General features: G+C 54.5%; 1 protein-coding gene and 1 long non-coding RNA gene across 2 annotated transcripts in view; one reads left to right on the top strand and one right to left on the bottom strand.

Moving 5' to 3' along the window:
- Positions 1 to 17,418, bottom strand: part of Taf4 (TATA-box binding protein associated factor 4) — a 55,427-nt gene extending 38,009 nt beyond the window's left edge. Inside the window, exon 1 of the mRNA XM_077109205.1 lies at positions 16,218 to 17,418. Within this exon, the coding sequence (XP_076965320.1) occupies positions 16,218 to 17,418 (1,201 nt within the window). The remainder of the gene's footprint in view (positions 1 to 16,217) is intronic.
- Positions 17,419 to 17,696: 278 nt separating this feature from the next.
- Positions 17,697 to 22,060, top strand: LOC143394535 (uncharacterized). The gene is made up of 3 exons (XR_013090711.1): positions 17,697 to 17,880; positions 20,648 to 20,770; positions 21,011 to 22,060. It is a non-coding gene; the product is annotated as an uncharacterized LOC143394535 (long non-coding RNA).
- The last annotated feature ends 987 nt before the right edge of the window (positions 22,061 to 23,047 follow it).

Consider the following 23,047-nt stretch of genomic DNA (forward strand, 5'->3'; position numbering starts at 1 on the left):
TCCCTGGTGCTGGCATACACTGGCTGGCACTTGTTCTACTGAGCCCAGACAAGAGGGTTCTGAAGTACCATAAAAGCTTCTCTAAAAACCTGGGGGACTCACACTCAGCTCAAGAGCCACACAGGGGCAACCTCATTCTAGAGGTACCTTTGAGGGCACCAGCAGCTGCCCTCAGGTGGCTGGGAGATATGAGACAAGGGCATTGCCCAACTGGAACCCACAGCCTGTACAAATGAGTCCCACAGAGCTTCTGTGAGACCCTGTCCCATCAGGGTTCCACCTCTGGACCCTGCAGAGCTCAGCCCAGTATGGACAAGCAGAGCCCCTGAACCAGCTGTCCCTCGCTCTGGCTCTGGCGGGTCTCACACATCCTCCCTCCTACTGCCTCCTGTGGCCCCTGCTTCTCCAGAGAGGTCTCATCCACACCTCATGCAACCCGTTCAACCCCACATTTTCCAGGGATCCTATGAGGAAGCCACACCCCAGGTAGCCCGACCTTCTCCCCTATGTCAAACAGCCTCAGCTCTGGTCCAGCTACTGGGGTACCACCCCACATCCCTGCACTGTCCAATAGTCCGCTTTACACCACAGCTTCTCCAGACACAGCAGGGTCCGTGCCTGCCCCCACGTCCACCCGTGCAGGACTCCAGGCCAAATGCCACACAGTGTCAGTGAGCACCTGCCCACAGGCAGTGGTGACTGCCTCCCACTGAGGGCACAGGTGCCCTCCTCCAGTCCCAGTGGCCTATAGTTTCCCACCCCTTCTCCAAGGTGTCAGACAGGGCTAGAATAGCAGCCAGGCCACTTCACCTTTTGCTCCAACCTGCTGCAACTCACAACTACCAACAGCCCAGAGCTGGTAGCACACCTTCTGCTTGAAGCCTAGCACCTGCCCCAAATTTAAGTCCCTCCAACCACATCCCACTCTCATGCACCTATGATAGAATCCACTCTGTCCTCCCAACATTCACCTCTGTGCCTGCCCAAATCTCACTACAGTTCAGCCCCCAATCAAGCACCTCAACTTCCCAGTGCGCACCCAACAAACAGCTCATGACCCACTGCTAGGCCACATTAGAGCCTATGACCTCTCTATCCCTAGGACAGGGAGTCCATCTCGCTGGTTCACACACTTACCAAACACCTGCTTCCATTCACATGAGCGACAAATACCCACTGCTTCCTGTATCCCCTGAGAACAGACCACCATGAGCGACCAAGAGGAAGCCACACTGAGCTCCTTTGGGAGGCAGGTACAGCAGCAATCAGGAAACACACCTGCAGAAGGAGTCCCCTTCCTCTATCTCCCAGGAGCTGTCCCTGGTCCTTCTTCTACTCCTGGGCTCTCTCCTCCAGCTCCCTCCCCCACATCCCCTGCAGACCATGGACCCTCTAGGAGGACCAGCCTTTACATTAGGTCTCCCCACAGCCTGGGCCTCTCCATCCCCCTACCTTGGTCCTGCCTCCCAGGTGTATGGGGAACAGCTCTCTGGTGACTCTTCATACACAATGACACTAGCCTATGCCAGTATTGGGGAGTCCCAAAGGCACCTCAACCCTCTTAAGAACAGCCCTAGGGTGCTGCTGACAGATGGCACCAATCTCTGGTCCTACAATATCAAGAGTAAAGGGATGCGAACAGCCAGCACCCAGGAGACTAAGGAAGGGAAAACGGGCTCTGTGGGACTGGGCACAGGCTCTGGGCAGCAGACCCTGAATGAAACTGGTTGGTGGCATTACAGCAGCCCTTCCAAGCTCCAGGCAGAAGAAAGAGGGCATAGCTGGAGAGTCCTTCCTGAAGAAGGGAGCACATTCCAGCCAAGAGGACCTGCCTGGACCCATGGCCAAGGGGTTCAAGGCAGCAAACCCACCAAAGCGCCACATGCCCAAGCCCCAACTCCTGCCACACATGGACCAGCAGCCCTGGGCACCAGAAGCCAGAAGAGGGCTCAGGTGGGGAGGACCCAACCTCCCAAAACAGGGGCATGTTCAAACAGCCGCCCAAAGCAAGACAATGCTCTCAGGATGCTGAAAGGCATTTCAGAAAGGAAGTCACCAGAGACGGCACCAGAAATGGCATGACTCTGGCAACAAGGGCATCTGAACAGGAGACAGGTCTGCAGCACACGGGATGCACTGTCCCCAGCCACCTGGGGAGAATCTGTCAGCGTGGCTCAGAAGGTGGCAATACTGGGGCCTTTCTAGCCCACAGTCCAGACTGGACAGAAGATGAGGGCCCCATCTTGCCCAGAACAGTCCCAATGGGCACCCTGTCTTAGTTAATAATAAGTGCCCACCTAACAAAAAATAAGTCAGAATCAGTGTCCTCATTTCATGTTCAAAATGATCCCGCTGGCAGCAGACCATCACCTCCCACCAAGCCGTCTGTGGATAGCTCCTGCCACCTGTGCTTCCTCAGGTCACCTGCTAGGAGTACTCTGGTCCTCTCCGGCTTGGCCCACAACATAGATTTCTCCCAGTGCCACTGCAAGGCACCTGCCACACGAGGCCTGCAGGATGGAGGCAGGGCACTTGGGAGCCAGGGGCCTACCATGTCCCAGGTCTCCTATCCTGACAAGCCACACCTGCTGTCCAAGCCATTTGAGCTCACTGGCCAACCTCCTGCCACCGACCTGTACGGCATTGCAGCTCTGGCAGGCCTATGACTCTCCTGGCCTGGGCCGGCTTGCTTTCTCGCCACCCCAGGACATGGGGCAGGGCCACATCACCATCTCCCTCTGTGGCTCATCTCCCTTCCTTTGCACTCAGTGACCTACACAGCCACAGAGACAGCCCATCAGTCCCCAGACGCAATCACAGCCCTGGCCTGGCCACCTCATCTACCAGCTTCTGCCTCCAGCACACACGCTCCCTAGGAGGCTGCTGTCGCTGTCCTATAGCCTTCCTTCCCACCCACCCAGCCAGTGGCATGGCCGTCACTGACTGTGGGGAGGCAACACAGGAACATCCTCATGAGATAGGATGAGAGCCTGCACCCTCATGAGATAGATTCCATTCTGGCTGTCTGCCACCGTTCCCCTGGACAACCTAGCCACCAGCATCCCAGCCTCTGTGGCCAACCTGGTGACAGAAAAGCCAGCACCTCCTCCTCCCATAGCTGCCACATCCCCTCCCACTTGGCCTTTCCACACCCTACCCGAGCCACCCCCATACCTGCTACCAGTTGCTCCCTCTATCCAATGGAGGGTTAGTACTCAGCACATGGCCACTGAGCACAGAAAACATGCGTCCAGAGTGGACAGGCAGGCAGGACCTCATGGCCACCTCAGCTGAGTTCAGAATGCAAAGCACCCGGTGCTCTCACTATGGGCCCTGCCGAATGGCAACGCCCAGGACAGGGTGATAGGGAACATACTGATAAAATTAGCTTTGCCCGGTCCTAAGAATTATAAATTATGCATGTGGCCCATGTTCAATTTCTAGGGGTAAATACTGCTTGAAAGTCTCTTCTCCTTAAAAACAAACTAAAAAACTATAAAGGAAATTCTCCTTCAACCCCACCCTCACTTTCAGGGACCTGCTTCCCACACCCCTGCTGAAACACTCAGGCCCATGGCCACCCTCCACTCAGGACTGGCCAGCTCCAGCTACCCACAGCCACCCCCACCCTTCTGCCCTGAGGCCAGAAGGCAGCCCTGTGCCTCCAGCACCAACCTGCCAGGAAGGCACCCACCTCCTCCACACAATCCTGGTGCCAGGATGCCCTGGATCTGCTTATGGCTCCCCTGCTCGCCTGCCTCCAGCCGCCGAACAACCCAGATCTGACCTCTGGGCCTGCCCATCCCATCCCCCACACATACCAGGTGAGTGCACAGCCCTGTGATTTAAGATGCCACCAGTCTTTTAGGGACCTAGATCTTCAGCCACAACCTGCCTGGATATTTGGTCAACAGCCCAAACACACAAATCTGGAATCAAAGTCTTGAGGTTTGCAGGACAGCAAGTGAAAGTCTGATCCCAGAGAGTCAACTGCTAGGTGCCGAGGACCACCGTGGAGTGCACAAGCTGATGGGTTGACAGGTCACCATGCCATGCCCGGCGGGCTCCTGCACTTAATCAGGGGGACTGCAGGGCAGTATATGCCACCCCACGTCCAAGAAGGCAAACTACCCAGTGCCCACAAGAGAAGGGACTCTGTGTCCTCAAACAAGGACCTGTCACAGGGCTGTGCTGATGAAGGACAGCTACCATGATGACAAGAAGCACCCTAGTAATGGACAGGTCAATGGTAAAAGTCCCAGGAGGCCACCCCCAACAAGGTACTCTTGGCAGAATCCTAGCTAAGGAGCCCTGCCCAGGAACACAGGGAAGAGGTGTATGCAGGTGCAGAAGAGGAGAGGCAGAGGGTGCACAGCTGGCAGGCGGGGAAGGGTCTGTGGCGCACGGCCCCCAGGAGGTTGGCACAGTCCCAGCTCTCCGACAGGGCTGTGGTGTGCAGGTACTTATTAAAGTGTGAAAACAATCACATAAAGGAAAGCAGGCCACGCTAGGGCCAGGATTGTGACTAACTCACATCTATGCCTGAGATCCAAAAGCACACACCCTGTTCCCTCCATGGCTTTTCATCCCAATTAATGGCCTCCAAAATGCCACAGAGAGGCCACGCTGCCTTCAGGAGACTCTCTGACTCAGGCCCTGGCATCCCAGCCACACCAAGCCCCATGCCAAATGTGGAAGGTGCTCCTGCTCAGCTAGCAAGCCTGTGGCAGAGGCCAGCGGCTGGGCCAACAGGAAGTCCCTGCAGTTTGGGCTCCAGGTAAGCAATTCCCATCAAAACTAAGGCCCCCAGGGATTTTGCAGGTGGAACCTCCCAGGCCAGAGTGATCCCCAGATCCAGAGCCATAAGTAGAAAACAACAAGCAAACTCTGCAGGGGCGAGGCAGGCCTGAACAACAAGTAGGTATGCTGAGTACAGAGTGGCTGACCCACAGCCTGATGAGGAGTGAGATCTGAAATTGGTGGGAGGTCAGACTATGATCCTTTGGGGTCAGGTCACTCCAGGAAACTAGGCTTCATTCCAAATAGTGTGAATCCCCTGGAGGTCCCCCCAGTGCATCTCTCAGGGGAGAAAGCAAATGAGGGATCCCTGGAGGCAGGAGAGTGGGCCCGACCACAGGGTTCCAGGAAGCCATGGGACTCCTGAGTGGTCAGGACCACACCAGCCTTGGAACTGCACTGGTCTCTGCAAGGCACTGCACCATCACCTGCCAGGGATCATGGCAGGGCTGATCCAAAGCAGCTTTACACACACAGTTACAAGAACAAAGACACACTCTAGTTCAGCCATTAAGAATACATGACTGCTAAAAACCACGAAACAGACTTGAGTCTCTTTAAGAAAAATAAATACTACAGCTCTAGAGTCCCATCCCCACACTCCATCCCTAGAAGCAACCACTTCCAAGAAGTGACCTCACCCTCTGGACAGCCTTTGCCCTCAACAAGGACACCTGTGTGGACCACAGGATTCAGACATCACATACATGCACTATCCACTAGCAGGACTCGGTGTGCAACCCTCAGAGCCACACAAGCACACCACCAGCTCACACCAGCCCAAAGTGCACCTCTGCCTGAGACTGGAGTTCATGTCTATCCAGTGCTCCACGTGTCCCAGGCACCACCCACTGCTCCACATTCACATATAACACCTCCAACCCGCATCCACACGCAACCCTGACACCCCATGTCCAAGCCACCCATCCCCCCACCCCACGTCCACACCTCCGCACCACTCTAAATCCATATCACCCCACATCTACATGCCACTCCACTCTACGTCCACGCCACCCCATGTCTATGCCACTCTGTGCCCACACGCCACCCCACGTCTACGTGCAACTCCAACTCCATGCCCAAGTGCATGATCCCACTATTCTACCTCCCACATGGGCTCACGGCACCCAAGCTGTCTGCCCATAGTTACATCTTGCAGGAGGTCTAACTTCCCTTCTTTCTCAATGTCATTTTCCCAGCCTGGACACCAGGAAAGACAGGTGGCAGCCAGACCAGGAACTGGGGTTCTCAGGGCTAGGATCTAGGGGAAAAGCAGCTCTCTCCAGAGCAGAGGTGACACTACCCCAAGCTCAGCCTGAGACCAGAGTGGAGCCGAGTCTTCCCGCAGAGCACTCCAAGGATGAAAGAGGGCATCAGCAACCCTACACCAGCACCAAAGCACGGTCAGCACCTGCAAGTTTCTTAGCCCTAGCACCCTTTGCCACAGGGTCCCAAAGTACAGGGAAAGCACCCCTGGACCTAAAGCCAGCCAGAGCCATGCAAGGCCACTGCGGCAGAGGCAGGAGGTCCACATGCCTGGGACCAGGCGCAGCAATGAGCTCTGGAGTCTGGGTGCTCCCACTGCTCTGTGCAGCACTCAGAGTCTCACTGTGCCACCGAGGACATCAGGCAAATCTTCTGAACCAGGAGCCTCCACTGCTAAACATGCCCCTAATGGCTCAGGTGACTCTCCATCCAGTCACACCACAGGGAAACTGCCCTCTACTCCCTCCCAGTCCATGTACCCAACACAACCCCATCAGCAAGCCTCACTCCTGTCACCAGCCCCAGTACCAGGTGAGTTTCAAGTTAGTGCTGGATTAATGTTTGCTGACTGACTGGACAAACTCACCAGACCACTCCCCTGGCCCACGCAGCCATGTGCCTGGCCTGCTAACTGTTTCCCCAACCCCCAGCTCCCAGCATGGGCTGAACTACCCAGCCCTCTGTATAATTAGATGAAGCCAATTACCTACCAAGTTCTTTCAACTAGAACTAGAGAAAATGACCACATCCCTCTGGGCAGAGCTTTCAGGCCAGGGAGCCTCTTGACGACCCACTGCCCTTCCAGCTGGCAGGACCACCAGAACTTGCAGTACCATGCCTCAGTCAGACAGTCAAAGCAGCCCAAGAAGACGGCTCAGTGCTCCTGAGTGGAAGGAACCCAAGGGCTGAGGGACCTCATGGAACAGAACCCACAGGAACTGTCCAGTAATGCCAAAATGTCAGACCAGAAGCACACATCCCTGCTGGCCCAACCACTGTCGGGTTTCTAGCAGCTAGCTGGAAACGTGCACATGCCCCTGGCTCGGTGCAACACACAGGGACAGAGAGCCCTCCCCAGGCATCCTGGAGATGCCCACGCTGTGGGCTTCCTCTTCAAAGCCTGCTCCCTGTTCAGGTGCACAAAACGCTCCAAAGGGAACCATGCAAACCACGCCCAGGCCCCTGAGCACTGTGTACCCCTAGATCCAAGCTTCCCCAAAGTGTTGTGGAGTCCCTGAAAACCCTCCTTCATGCAAAGGGAGGCTCCATGACAGGGGCCTTCCACCTGAGAGACAGTCCACAGACTCACAGGTCCATGCATGTCAGTGGCTGAGGGGAGGGCCACAGACACCCCAGCAGACTCAGACCAAGACCCCAACTAAAGCACAATAGGAGTAACAATGCTCACCCTAAGCCTTTTCCTAGGTGAAAGGGCAAAGAGGCCAGGAAAGACTGCGCTTGCACAGCCCAGCCAACCCACAGGCGCTCCGATGCCGCAGCCATGCTGGTCCTTCCTCCCTACGGGCTGGTGGCTCTTCACTCAGGGCTACTCTTCCGGCTGATCCCAAAGCCTATGCCCAAGGGGTTCCTTCACCTGAGAGCCACTCCTTGGCCTCACTGCACCCCACATGCCACTCAGCTCCAGGCCAGGCTCTCTCAGGAGGTGGCCTCCCATGGAAGTGGCTCTTTCAGTCACCACTGTAAATGCCATTGAGTGCCCTGACTCCCATGCTGCCCTCTTCCAAGCTCCTGCACTGTATCCACAGCCCTTAACATTCCAGCTCAGAATGGCATCTCAAACCAACACACACTCCCAGCCCTGCCCTCTCTATCCAGGGAGGAGATGCCAGTCCAACCCCTGTCCTAGACTCACCCGTCTCAGGACATCAGCAAATCCCCGTGAGTATGTCCACATCACACAGACTCCCCGGGCCCTGCCCCTACCACCTTGCATTCCACAGCTCACGGTCACAAAAGTGACCTTAAAACTCACATCTGACCCTGTCACCCTGTTTAAACTTTCAGTGGCTCCCCAGCTGGAATCTATTCAGGCACCCAACATACCTACAGTGACAACTCCATGACAGGCCGGGATCATCCTCCTGATATGGCCTGGGAACCCATACCTTTTCCCCATCCTCAGCTCCAGGGACCAGGTCCCTTCTTTTCATTTAGGACTCCTCAGCAGTCCCCTAGGCAACAGGCCCTCTCCAGGATCAGAAATACCTCCCAGCAAGTCTTCATTAATAGCTTCCCCCAACCCCAACAAGAGCCACACCAGGAGAGCAAGGACTCTGCAGCCTCAGGACCCAAAGGGTGCACCCCAGCACCCATGTCAGCAGTGCTCACTGATTAACATGTGGTCTTATTAGATGCACAAATGCCCATAGGCAAAATCAGCTGAGAATAAATGGCCAACATCCTCACCGACAAGGTCTAATCTTCCTTAACCACAACTGTCCTCCTACAGAAAGGCCATCAATTTCTGAAAAGCCGTATCTGAGCAATGGGTTTTGTTTTGTTTCTGTTTTTGTTTTACAGGGTGGGGCAGCGGGGGTACTGGGGATTGAACTCAGGAGCACTCAACCACTGAGCCACATCCCCAGCCCTATCTTGTACTTTATTTAGAAACAGGGTCTCACTGAGTTGCTTAGTGCCTCACTTTTGCTGAGGCTGGCTTTGAACTCACCATCCTCCTGTCTCAACAAGTATGCACCAGCAATGGTTTTAAAAGTACAAACTGGCTCAACTATTGGAAGGCAGTCTGTAGTAAAGCCTTTGAAATGCTCAACTCATCAGACACACGAACTGTATGTGAAGATGAGCACCTACAGGTGGGAGGACTTCAGCACAGCACTCTACAAGCCAGATCCAGGCAGCCTAACAGAGCTTCAAGGACCACTGAGGGGCCAGGGCAGCACACAAAGACACGTAGGACAAGGCAAGTAACACTCAGCAATTCTGAAGGGTAATTCTTGTTCCATAACAATCAAAACTGCAGAAATTCATCTGCATCCAAAAAGGCTAAAATGATAAGCTGTCAAAGGTGAGCAGTCTGGGACAGATGAGTTACAAGCCACCTCAATGCCTTCTTCATAGTTTTCTTCTCATAATGACTTCCCATAATGACTTCCCATAATGACTATAGAATTGTTTGTTTTTATTTTGAGTACCAGGGATTGAACCCAAAGACAATTTACCACTAGCTACACCCCCAACCCTTTTTGAGACAGGGTCTCACTAAGTTGCTGAGGCTGACCTGAATGGAACTTGCTATCCCCCTGCCTTAGCCTCCCAAGTTACTGGTATTACAGGCAAGTGCCACCACCCCTGGCCAAATAAAATAGCATCATAATCAGAAAACAGGTTGGAAAGAAGTCTTTTCCAATTGACTATGATTCTTATAACAAAGTGACATGACAAAACCATCCAGGAGTGCATCCCTGCTTCACTCTCAAGTGCAGACCCTAACCTTGATACCAGCACTCCTCAGCGTCTTTACAAAGTTAACCCGATCTCAAGACTACAGTCTCAAGACGGTAGTACTGCTCATCCACGTATGTTGTATATGGACCACAGGGACCACCCCCAGACAGACCTACCTTGTGAGAGACCCACAAAACATAAAACCCCTTAAAAACCTTTCCTGTAACTGGGCACTGCACACGCCTGTACTCCTAGCAACTCAGGAGGCTAAGGCAGGAGGATCACAAGTTCCAGGCCAGCTTCAGCAACTTAACAAAGCCCTGTCTCAAATAACAAAAAGGGCTGGGATGTGGCTCAGCCATAAAACACCCTGAGTTCAATCCCCTATACCAAAAAAAAAAAAAAAAAGACTTTCTTTTTTTATATCTTCTTTTAATATTTAATTTTTAGTTTTAGGTGGTCACAATATCTTTACTTTGTTTTTATGTGGTGCTGAGAATCGAACCAGTGCCTTACACATATTAGGCAGGTGTGTTACCACTTGAGCCACATCCCCAGCCCAAAAACGACGACTTTCCATGTGAGTAGCACACAGCCAGAAAATGAACAGGCTGTCTGCACGCCCTTTCTATCCACTGTGAACCAGGACACCAACAAGGACCTGCCTCACCACCCTCCAGCATTTTCTGCAAAGAACCCCAGACTCCCAGGCCTCTGCCCCAACAGGGTGCATCAGGCTGCACCAGGATGGTGGGGGAGGCCTCTCCTGGTTCCTCTCCTGTCCCACTCTGTCCATTTAGCGCCCACTCAGGCCTCAGGCCCCCAAAATAAATCTCTCTGGAACAACTAAACCTGCTTAAAGCTGAGCCTTGTTCTAAAGCCTGACATCCAATGGGGACTCCCTGACCTCTGGAGTAGGAATATCCAGAAGCAGCCCCCTCGAGATCCATGTCCCCTAGCACCAGCTGACCCGACAGGCCCTCATTGACCATAGCCCTCTCACAAGACTGGGAGCCAGCAAGCAAGCTTGTCTGCTCCTCTGGCCACATCTTCCACATGCCTACAGGCATCCACATGCCCATCTCAGGAAGGGCAGATGAACCCCACAGCTCACAGACCTACAGGACTGCACTGGAATCGAGCCACAGCCAGCATCTCCTATCCTCATGCAATTCACACAGACACTATCCACTGTCCATTCACACACAGCAGAGGGGCGCTGGTGCCAGAGAAGCCCAAGACCAGTTTAGTGTAAATGAGTGGGTCAGGGGTCTGCACTACATACACACTTTTCCAAACTGGGGTCATTGGCCTAACTGTGGATAATTTTATCCCATTAGGAGTTTTTTTCCCCCATATTCCTTGATACAAATATTCAAAACAATGTAAAAGTAAAAAAATTTGATCCAAAACTTTCGTCGCCCTACCATGGAAATACAAACTTCCCCATTCTCAAACATAACTTTCCAGTGCCGCTCTCCTCAGCAGGAGCGCTGTAGAACAGCTCCAGAACAGCCCTGTGCCCATCAGCAGTGACAGTGCCCACACCAAGGCAACCTCAGACCCCAGGAGCAGATGGATGTGTCCAGGAGGCAGCCAGTGGCACCAGACCGGATTGAAGTCTTACATCTAAAAACAGAAGGCCCCATCTCCTTCTTTTTTGTACTGGGCATTGAACCCAGGGGCACTTTACCACTGAGCTACATCCTCAAATCTTTTTATTTATTTATGTACTGAAACAGAGGTCTCACAAAGCTGCTGACACTGGCCTCAAAATTGTGACCCTCCTGCCTCAGTCTCCTGAGTCATTGGGATCACAGGCAAGTGCCCCAATGCCCAGCCTCTTCTACCTGCTTTAACTTTACTGGTTTATTACCATCAGAGGCCCAACTAAAAGGCTGCCAACCCATAGCCAAAGACAGTTTCCCAGGCAAGAACCCCAAACAGCAACTGTTTCCCAGGTAGCAAATCAAAGGCTCCAGCTTATCATCCACATAAAAAAAAGTGAAAGTGGGCTGGGGCTGGGGCTCAGTGGCAGAGTGCTTGCCTAGCACACGTGAGGCCCTGGGTTCAACTCTGAGCCCTACATTAAAAAAAGGAAAGAAAGAAAAAAAACTTCTGAGAACAATGCAAATTACCCCCAAATCTCAGGAGCCCTTTTATCGCTCTCCTTTAAGATTCCCAGAAACAGTTAATTATATTTTGATCAACTCACACATAACCATCTATTTGTTAAAGGCACTCTTCAAATTTATCACTTAAACAGAGGATAGCTTACATTTATACACTGAACTAGACCTGGAAACACACAGACACTATGCTGACTTCATTCTGAGTTCAAGGACACAGAAGTAGCGCCCCCCACACATCCACATCCACACCCACACCCACACCCACCCACTCCCCACCCACACCCGCTGCTGTGCCTAGAGCTGTTCCATTTCCAGGGCAGGGGCTGAAGAGGGTCAGGACAGATGGCAAAGATCCCCACAACTGAAGTCCTCATAGGAGTAGGGCCTGCTCCTGGGGATCCTCAGACCATCAAGCCCTAGGTAAGCCAGAGTCCACCTTCCTAGGCAACCTTTTGACAGGGCCCCAACAAACAAGGCTCTACCTACAGAAACAAGGACTTAAGGGAGTCCCCCATGAATGCAGAGCACCAAGCACAGTAAGCAGCCAGGGTGGCAGTCTCATGAGTGCCCACAGGCCCTGCCCCTGCTGCTACCAGAACAGAAGGCATACTAACTCCAAGACATCTGCAGACTAGAGAAGGCCAACCCCACCCCATCACCAAGGACACTCCACTCACCCTAAGATGATGGTGACAAGCACGGGGGTGGGGGGGGGGGACCAGTCAGGACATGGGGGTGGCCCTCTCGCCCCCAAGGACATCCCTCCAACCCAGCGGTGAAGCAGGGAAGCCACCTTTGATCCACCCTAAGTAGAGCAGCCTAGTGCTATCCTTAACAGCTCTCAAAAAATTACTTCTCCTTGTTCTACTCAAATGTCACTGTCCCTGAGCATACCAAGGAGAACACTAGGTCAAGGCCTCTGGCCCTGAATCAAGTCCCCCATCCAGGTTCACTCTGCACAGCCTGCACCACGTGGGCAGGCAGGTAGCACACACCTGTGACAACCTCAGCAGCTTTTGACTGGCAGCACGAGGCAAGCCCAGCACCAAACTCTTCAACCACTCTAGACATGGATTTGACTTATTAAAGCTGTCCTTACAAGATTTCACAACTTCTACAGCAACATCTGATTTGAAATAATGAAAATGTTACAAAACTTAGGAGGATGCACACCTCTTCTGGATGGAACTCCACATCTTTCACAAAATAGCCAACCTCACTTCACAGCCAGGAAACGGAGGATCCATGAACACTGTCCTCAGTCCCAGATCAAACAGCTACTGTGCATAAGTAATGTCTAAACTTCCAAGAACATCTCTTGAACCAAGGCACCTGCACTTTGAGCCACAGCTGGCCACCAAGACAGCAGCTCCCATAACTACAGTAGCAGCCCTACTTCTTCTATGGCCTGACTTTGGGACTAAGCCTCAGGAGAACCAGCCAAAAAGGTGCAGCCAGCCGCTAAGGGACTCTCCCTTCCCCACAACAGGTAACGCAATCGCCCTAGGGTGGGAAGCAGTGCCCCAGACAGTCTTTCAACACAGAGCTACCTTATGAAGCATCATCTTAAAAGGCAGCATGCAGACATCCCCAGGGCAGGGCATCTAGGCCAATGGGAGGACATGGCTTTCTGTCCTGGAGCAGGGACCTAGAACCACAGAAAAGTAAGTCCTACAAGAAATCACAATAAAAGGAGGCACATTAAGAAATGTGCCAATTGGCCACATTACAAGATAACCTTTATAATTAGCAGCTTCAACGCAGCACCTACCTATCTAAAAAAGATCTTTTAAAACCACTTACCCACATGCTAATTTGGGGGTCAGATCACTTTCTCCTCTTTTCAACTCTGATCATGGACATTACGACGACTCTGACGTTAGACCACCCCAGGTTACACACGAACAGCCAGTGCTTTCGGTGTTCTCGGACAACACCATGACAACGGCTACGACACTGTTTCCACACGTCTCTTAAGTCTTTTCCTCATCCTCAGTGGGTAGGACTTAGACTCGGGCACCTTCAAACGAGCAAATACAACTATAGTAACATAAATGTCTTACAAAACAGTCCTGACAAAGAATATCAAGACTGAGTTTGCTAAAACCAAATTCAGATGTTTAATTGAAGCTCAAAGGGCGCTGTGGGGATGGGGCTTTACTCCAGGCCCAGGACTCAGCCTCAGGACAGTAGGAGAAAGCGGTCCTCCCTGCCTTCTCCCACCACAACCTCCAGCCAGGAGAGTTCGAGGAGGGGCAAGGTTCCCCATTCACACTCCACATCCTACTCCACACCTGTGTGCAGCTCCGAAACCCTGCCCTCCCCTGATCCTCACTCCACCAGTCTGCATCACGGGGTCCTAAAATGAGGAGCTGTCGGCCACCTGTGAATTTTGTTGGACTTTACTTCCACCTTTGGTCTGTATGTTTTTATTACGAAGCATAGCATCAATCAGAACAGTTGAGCATTTTCTGATCCACCAATCACAGGCTACGGCTAAACTATTTATAACCTATCACTGTAGCTCTCAAGAATGGACTGCCCTGTTTAAGAAAGAAGTACCCTGGCTTGGAGCATTAATGGTGGACTTAACTATACTCATTCAGCTTTCACTATTAAAATAAAGTAACAGAATTGGTAAGTGTTCTGATCAAAGAACTGAAGGGGGTCTTGAAGAAATGAATGTCAATATTTCATTTCCCAGAAAACACAGGGCCACTTTAAAGCACTCCTCCTGGGAGAGCATTTCCACTCCAAGAGTGCAAGGGAGCTGTTTCTGCTCTCCATGCATGAGTCCTGATGCAGAGAACCAGGAGAAGGAACACACACAACCCTCCGTCTTTTTCAAGTTGTCTTCCAGTCACAGCCAGCTCTAAAACTGACCTTAAAACACAAGGCAGAAGTGAGTCTCAGGACAGCTCAAGAAGGCAAGGCTGCCCTTTTCAAATGTCTTCCTTCTCCCAAGTAGAAAAAAAGAGGTGGGCTTTACTTGTAAGATGCTCAGAGAAAGAAACATGGCTAACCCCAGATGGCCACGGGTGAGAGGACGCCATGGGCACCTAGTCACCAGCTGTCATGATGAAAGGGCAGTGTGGGGACATCCTTGCTGCGAGGGAGGCACTGTTGAAACAGGCAGGACCACTGCAAGGGTGTTTTCCTAAGTAGATACAAATTACTGAGGCATTTCACCTAAAAGGTTACAACCATGAACCACCTTTTCAAAACTAACAACTAAAACTCAGCCATATTTTCCACCAAAAGGTCAAAACACACATAACCATCAACACAGAGCCTTCTAGCAAACACCCATCACTGTACATTCTTTAGTGCCCAGAGGTTGGCAAGGACACCCCACAAATTCTTGGGTGCTTCTCTCACATCTCCTCTTTTCCTCCTCAGAGCTGGGCAGCCCCTATTGCCAACCCAGAGTCACTGTTTCTGGCTCTCATGTCGCCCCGCTCTTGCCCCAGTGAAGCAGATCCCAATGTGTGACCAGCAGCCCTGAGACCCATGGGCAATGACAAGAAAACGTGCTCCTCAGAGGCTGCAGCTCTTTGAACTGACCCTCAGCTCTTCCCAACAAGCAGGAGGGGACTAGTGGCAGGGCCATGCTTTCCTCCCTCATCCACTACTACTGCCACTCCACGGTAGCAGCTACAGCTGCTGCACACATCACTAGTACCAGAGAGGAGTGCTCAGAAGCCCAGCACTTCAGCCCAGCGTTCAGTGGGAGGGCTCCTGTCTGAGCACTCCCAAACAAAAGCAGCTTGGCATGTGATACCAGGCAAGAGATCACCCGTCAAACCTCAGGGGCCCCAAAGAACTCAGGGTGACAAAGCAGAAGGACTGTAGAGAAGGAAGAGGCTGAAGCAGATTCTGCACTCAAAGCATCCCCTGCACATGTGTTGGGCTCCACATCCCACCACCTCCTGCACCCCAGATTCCTGGCTGGGAGTGTCACACTGACCTCAGGGGATGGCAACAACAAAAGCCTAAGGCCACACTCAGGACCAACCTGGAATTGAAACTGCTCCAGCATCTGAGCACTAGCTCTGCCTTTAGTGGCAGCAGGAAGCCCAAGCTTTCCATCCAGACTTCCCCACCTCGGGGGTAGGGGGGTGCCCAGCCTGGACCTAACCTGCACAAGGAGGAGGATGCTCTCTGGCCCACCACAGCAGCCCTGGATTAACAATGAGGCAGCGGAGTTCAGCAAGGGCCCTGCCACACGAAGGGGCAAGCTCCGATACTGGGGAGCCCTCAGAGCAAGCATGACCCCGCGCTGCCCGAGTTAAGCAGGGGCAGTAGCGCAAGACAGTCCCCACGAGAAGCCCCTGGGCGAGCAACTCAGAAGCGCAGACAGGCATCAAGGCCGGGAAGCAGGAGCAGCCGGCCCCAGCCAGGGTGGCCCGGCGGCCTCGCTGGCTCACCGGACACCCAGTCTGGCCTCCGCACCTGGGCAGGGGCGCCCCTCAGCCGGCAGCCGTGGGCAAGCCGCGAGGCAGGCGGCCCGGGCACAGCCCCAGAACGCAGCCCAGAACTTCCTGGATCGGCGGCCGCCTGACCCGCCCTCCCCTCCCGCCCCGCGCGTCCACTCACCTGGGGGCAGCTGGAAGTTCTGGATGTTGGTCGGGTTCTGCGGCGGCTGCGGCAGGCGAGGGGCCAAAACGGTGGGCGTCAGGGTGGCCCGGATCCCGCCGGTGGCGGCCGAGGGTGTCCGCGGCAGGCTGGGGGTCGCCGCGCCGGCCGCGCCTTTGGGCAGCCCCGCCGGGGGTCCAGGGGCTGGCGGCGGGCCGCCGGCGGGCCCCGGCAGCGCCCCTTGCATCGCAGGCCCGAGCAGCACGCCGGCCGCCGCGCCCGCCGCCGCCGGCCCCGCCGTCTTGGGCGGCTCGGCCTTGGCCCCCTGCGCGGGCGCGCCGGGCCCCGGCTGGCCGCTGAGCCCCGCGGCGCCCCCGGCGGCCGGGGCGGGGGCGGGGGCGGGGGCGGCGCCGGCCCCGTTCTGTGCCGCGGCAGGCGCGGGGGGCGCGGGCGCGGCCGGGAGGCCGGGCGGCCGGGCGGGCGCGGCGGGCGCGGGGGGCGCGGGCGGCGGGGGCGCGGCGGGCGCGGGCGCGGCGGGCGGCGAGGGCGCGGCGGGCGCGGGCGCGGGGGCCGCCTGGATGACGGAGCCGGCGGCGGGCGGCGGCGCGGGCCCGTTGTTGACCGGGCTGACAGCAGGTGCGGCGTGCGGCGCGGTGGGCGGCGCGGCGCTCCCATTCAAAGTTTGCGCGGCGCCGGGGCCGGGCGGGCCGGGCGGGCCGGGCTTGGCGGCGCCGGGGCCGGGGCCGGCGGGCGGGGCGGCGGCGGCGGGCTCGGGCCCGGCGGCGGCGGCGGCGGCGGCGGCGGCGGCCGGGCAGGGCCCCGCGCTGGCCTCGGGCGGCGGCCTCAGCTTGGCGGGCGCCGGCGCGGGCCCTGCGGGGACAAGCGGGCGGCGTGGTGAGCCGGGGCCCGCGCGCCGCGGCCCCCCGCCCGCCGGCCGCGCTCTACCTGCGGGGGGCGGCTCCGGCGCCGCTGCGGGCGCGCCCTCGGCGGGGGCGGCCGGCCCTGCGCCCGCGGCTCCGGCCGGGCTGCCGCTCACAACATGGTTCCCGAGCGCGCCGGCGGCCGCGGCCCGCAGCTCGGGCGCGCGCGGCGCGAGGTGGTGGTGGTGGGCCGCGCTGGCCGCCAGCTGCGACTCGAGCGAGCCCACCAGGTCGCTCACCACTTTCTCGTCCACCTCGCTGTTGAAGAAGACCTCGTCCAGCAGATCCGAGCCCGCCGCCATCTTTCCTCCTCGCCGCCGCCGCCGCCGCCGCTCGGCCGAGCGCGCCTGGGCAGGAGGAGGTTCCAGCGGGGCGCGGGGCGGGCGGGGGGCGGCGCGCGGGGCGGGCGGGGGCGCGGCGGGGGACGGGGGGAGGGGCGCCGCACTGCGCAGGCGCGGCGGCGCGTGCCGCCCCCACCCGTGCCCTGGCGTCGCTGATTGGTTGCGGCGCAGGCTTAAAAGGCGCGGCCAATGGCCGCGAGCGCCAGAGGCCGAGCGCTGGCGCGGGGTGTGGGTATGGGTACCGGTGTGGGAACGGGAACGGGTGCGGGAGCGGGCGCTGGCTGGCGGGTGCGGCGGCGGCGCTCGGGGCCGGCGGTCGAGGCACAGGCGGCGGGTTTGCTCTTTGTCTCCGCCGCTCCAAAATGGCTGCGACGAGCCAGGCGGAGGACACCGCCGGACGACGTGGGCTCCCGCCGAGCTCCGGTAAGCGCAGCGCCTGCACCAGCCGCGCCCGGAAGCCGTCTTCTGCCCTTTATTTCTGTTTGGGGGAGGGAATGGTAATAAATCGCCTAAACCGAAGTGTGCACGCACCTAGTCTCTACCGCTCTTGGGGCTGCACCGCACTCTCCCCTTCTGGCAGGCGGGTGTTTTAAGCATTTGACGGTGTCATCGACGCTGCCCTAGGTTTTCTTTTCTCCGCCCCTCCCCCACTGGATATGCCCAGAAGCCGTGTCCAGAAAGGCCCCAGGCCGGGACCTCCCGGTCCCTAAGGCCGGGGTCGTGCCGGGAGCACAGCGGGCGGGCGGGGCTGCAGACCTTAGAGGGACTGCTGCGCTCCGAAGCGGCGCCTCGGCGCTATGCGTGATCCTCCCGCAGCCTGCCCAACCGCTTGATACCTGCAGTGCACGACCTTCCCCCCCCCCACCCCGTTCTCTTGACACCGATGTCCCTAAGGAGCAGCACAGATTGGAGCCTAGGAAAGGTGTTTGGGATATATCCTATAAGGTACAACGGGAATTTCGTATTTGAACGTTAGCCTCCAGAGGACCGGAATTTACATGAATATAGCAGGCTGGGTGTGAGCGTGAGGGCGCTGTGCCCCACTCCAAGGGCACCTTAAGCTCAGCGTGGGCATGGCTTGAATCTTCCAACAGGAGCAAAAAATTGGAGTTGCATGTAAAATCTGTTTTTTGGTTTTGTTTTTTGCAGTGCTGGGGATGGAACCCAGGATCTGGTTCCTGGTAGGCAAGTACTTTATCACTTTACCCAGCCCCAAATCTCAGAATTTTTAAATGTTGACTAATTGGAAAATTTAAAATTAGGTCAAGCCATTAGCAGCAGGCTGCCATCAGCCCCTGAGCACCTTGGGTAGTGACAGACCAGATGTACAGCTGTGTGTGTCCCTCAAAACTCTCAGGTAGGACTGGGACAGAAAGCTGGACGCCAGGTGAAAGAAACCTAGATTCCCAGGCCTCCAGCCCCAAGGCCCATGTAACTTTGGGGGTTCCCACCACTCACATTTCTACCTGCACATCTGCTGCTGAAGTCTTTTTTTTTTTTTTTTTTTTAGTTGAGATGGACACAATACCTTTATTTATTTAGTTATTTTTATGTGGTGCTGAGGAGTAAACCCAGTGCTTCACGTGGGCTAGGCAAGCGCTATACCACAGAGTTACAACCCAACCCTGCTGCTGAAATCTTTCGGAGTCAGCCACAGAGTGGTGGCTGCTGGGTCCTCCAAAGGCCCTTTGAGGAGCCCTCTGCCCCTTATGGCCCTCTGCCCCTTATGATCCTAAGCCCCTGCAGGCCGGGCTCAGCCTCCTGCACCATGCACTTGCTCATGTCAACTGCCAGTGCTCTCTGGAGCTCCCCATAGCCCACAGCTTCAGCAAATGTGGCAGAGATAAGGATCCATGTCCACTCATCCCTTGCAGAATGGTCCTGTGCACCAAAAGTATTTGGGCAACACAGGACCCATGGCTCAGGCAGTTGTACAGCTACTGTTTTCAAGAGCACTGCCCACCTTTAGGATGAGGTAGGGGTGGGAGTAGCCAGGAAATCCTGAGGCTCCTTCCCTCAAGACTTCCCACAAGACTTCACAAGAGCATTCGACACACAGCTGCACAGCCCTAGCCACCCTGGCTACTCAGGAAAGGTTTCTGTTTAAGTGTATGATCTACAGATTGATACCTGCAGCGCACAACCTGTGTATGGTTCCCATGTTGCCACAAGCAGTTATGACTTCTGTAGTATGAAATTTGAAGTCCTGCCCAGCATAAAGAGAAAGGGGGGGGACTATAACAATTGGAAACTCCCAGCACTACATGGAAACGTGGAAGAAAATCTGGGATGAGGGAGAGTGACAGACCCCAAAACAGTACAGACGAGCAGGTGGCCAAAGCAGCAGCTTCCTGAGCCAGCAAGTCTGTGGGTCTTTTAAATTCAGTAAGCAGCATCGCTTTTCCATAAAAATAGAGCATCAGACACACTTACATTTAGAAATAAATATAACCTCAGTGAGTGATTCCACGATGCTCTGGATGCTGAAGCCCTTCATCATACCACAGGCCTTCTGTTAATGGTGTGTATGTGTGTGGGGGTTGGACCAGAGTCGCTTTACCACTGAGCACCATCCCCAACCTTTTTTTTTTTTTTTTGGGGGGGGGCAGTGCTAGGGATTGAACCCAGGGCCTTGTACATGCCAGGCAAGCACTCTACCAACTGAGCTATATCCCCAGGCCCACCCCCCCGTTTGTTGTTTTTTGGGTTTTTTTTTTTTTTTTTTTTTTTTTAATGTGGTGCTGAGGATCAAACCCAGTGCCTCACACATGCTAGGCAAGTGCTCTACCATCTAGCCACAACCCCGCCCTTTTTATTTTTTATTTTGAGATACGGTCTCATTTGCTTGCAAGAGGCTGGCCTTGAACTTGCATATCCTCTTGCCTCAGACTCCCAGGTCACGGGGATTACAGGTGTGGCCACTGCACCCAGCTCCCACATGTATTTTTGTTTAAAGACATACAGCCAGGTGGCAGCTGGGGGACTGGGGTTGGTTCCCAGGGTTCCACTTCCTGGGTGACCTCACTAGCCCTTCAGGCAGCCTTTCTCAGCTCTGTAGACTCAGAGGGACATGAGCGTGGTCAGTGGACCCACATCCAAGGGACTCACTCATGAGCGCATACCTACTGTGCCAACACAGGTGCACACATCTGTTAGCACTGCCATAAATTATCCCAAATCTCTCTCACAGCTCTGAAAGCCGAGTCTGAAATCAGGCTGTGGACAGAGCTGCACTCCCTCTTGAGGCAACAGAGGAGGGGGTCCTTCCTGCCTCTTCCAGCTTCGGGTGACTCCAGGGCGTCCTTCCTTATAGGTCAGTACCCTCTCCCTTTTTTGCCTCCTAGGTTACCAGTATTTCTCCTCTTATAGGGACACCTGTCTTTGAATTTGGGACCTAAATCCAGAATGATTTTGAGAGGTCTTTACTCATTACATTTGCAAAGACTCTACTTCCAAATAAGGTCCCTTCTTTTGTTTTGGGTGGATATGCATTGGAGGGAGGGGTCGTGACTCAGCCCTGTACGCCTGATTCCCAGTCTGGTCACTCCTGCAGAGAAAGCCCTGGAGAGCCTGACCAGACCTTCAGCTGAGGACACAAGCCCAGGAGCTGGGACGGGACCCAGCAGCCTGACCTGAGGGACAGGGAAGAGCCTGGTAACGATAGATCTGCTCAGTCAGGACTCCCTCACCAGGGACCAGGCTGAGGGCCCAGGAGTCTTGAGAACCAACCACCGAATACCCCTATGAGCCCATTTGCAGGAGAGGGAACCAAAGCCTGAGGAGGTTAAGTCCTTGGCCTGTGGTTGCATTCTTGGTAGGGAGAGAAGCCAGCATTCAGACCCTCAGACTGCCAGGCCCCAGAGCTGATCAACCCCTCCATCCCCTCACTAAGCACAGCTGGACACCCAGGGTGAGGTGCCCGCTGTCCTGCTAACTAGAGGCAGGCCCCTCCCTCCTGAGACAGATGGGACCTCCCAAGCAGACTGTGGGTGAGCCTCAGCAATACCTGGAGAGGCTCTTGGTTAACCTCCACCAAGAGCAGTCATAGCCTTCTGCTGGGCTTCACAGAAAGGAGCTCGTGGGGATTTCAGGAGGCACTGCCCTCTCCTGCCAGTGCTCTGGAGAGCCAGACTTCCTGAAGGTCTCCCTCCTAGAATGCCAGAGACAGGCCTTAGATCCAGGGGAGCAACTGGGTGGCTTCTCCCCTCCACCCTTCCTGGAAGGTGCAATGCTCTGGACTTCCCTAAGGCGAGATGCCCCTCAGGTGGGTCTTTAGAATCTCCTTTTGCATTGGTTAATTCCTAAAATAACTTGCCCACCTTTAGGTCGTATCTCAATTTGTAAAACCCAAATTCCAGCCAGGTGCGGTGATGCCCACCATGGTCCCAGGGACTCCATTTCAGAAGCTAGGTAGGAAGATCACAAGTTCAAGGCCAGCCGGAGCAACTTAGCAAGGCTGTGTCTTAAAATAAAAAAGTATAAAAAAATGGCTAGAAACATAGGTCAATGGTGGAACACTTCCCTGGTATGCATAGGACACAGGATTCAACTCCCAGTACCAGGGAAAATTTCATTTTGTGAATTTTTCATGATTTTTTTTCATATTTGGGGAGAAAATACATATATATATATATATATATATATATATATATCTCATATTTGGGAGAAACAACTCTATTACTGTATTGAATCGGTAGACCCTTCTAGGTATTTAGTTTTCTTCTCTAACATCTCCCAATGATGCTTTTGTTTTTGTTACTGAGGACTGAACTCAGGGGCACTCTAAGCCACACCCCAGCCCATTTCATTTTTCATTTTGAAACAGGGTCTCAACAAGCTGCCAGACTGGCCTTGAACTTGTGATCTTCCTGCCTCAGACTCTGGAGTAGCTAGGATTACAGGTGTGTGCCACCATGCCTTGCTATTCAATCATATTTTACAATTTTCTGACTGTCAGTCTTTTTATTAGTTTTATGTCACAGTATTTGGTTTTTGATATTCTTATGGGGGGGGGTCTCTTTATTTAAAAGTTTCATTTTTTTTCCTTTTAGTTGATATTTAGTGGTCAGCATCTAATATCTCAACTTATATGTCTCAACAATGCCTACTAACAAACTTTACAATGACAGCACTTATGGTTTGGTGCACCTTTCAAAGCAACTTCCGTGAAACTCACGTTTTTCAGGAGAGTAGGTGTGTTAGCTGTCACTATAGCAAAGTACCTGAAAAAATCAGCTTATAAAAAGAAAAGGGGAGCTGGGGATGTGGCTGAAGCAATAGCGCTCACCTGGCATGTGCGGGTCGCTGGGTTCGATCCTCAGCACCACATACAAATAAAATAAAGATGTTGTGTCCACTGAAAACTAAAAATTAATATTAAAAATTCTCTCTCTCTCTCTCTCTCTCTCTCTCTCTCTCAAAAGAAAAGAAAAGGGTTACTTTTGCTTGTTTTGGAGGTTTTAGCCCCTGACTGGTTGGCCCCATGGCTTTGGGCCTATGGTGAGGCACTGATCATGGCAGAAGCATGTGGCCGAGCAGAACCACTCACTTGTGGCCAGGAAGCAAAAGAGAAGAAGGGGGAGGACTGGGG

Source organism: Callospermophilus lateralis, chromosome 3 (assembly GCF_048772815.1).
Source record: "Callospermophilus lateralis isolate mCalLat2 chromosome 3, mCalLat2.hap1, whole genome shotgun sequence".
NCBI lineage: Eukaryota > Metazoa > Chordata > Mammalia > Rodentia > Sciuridae > Callospermophilus > Callospermophilus lateralis.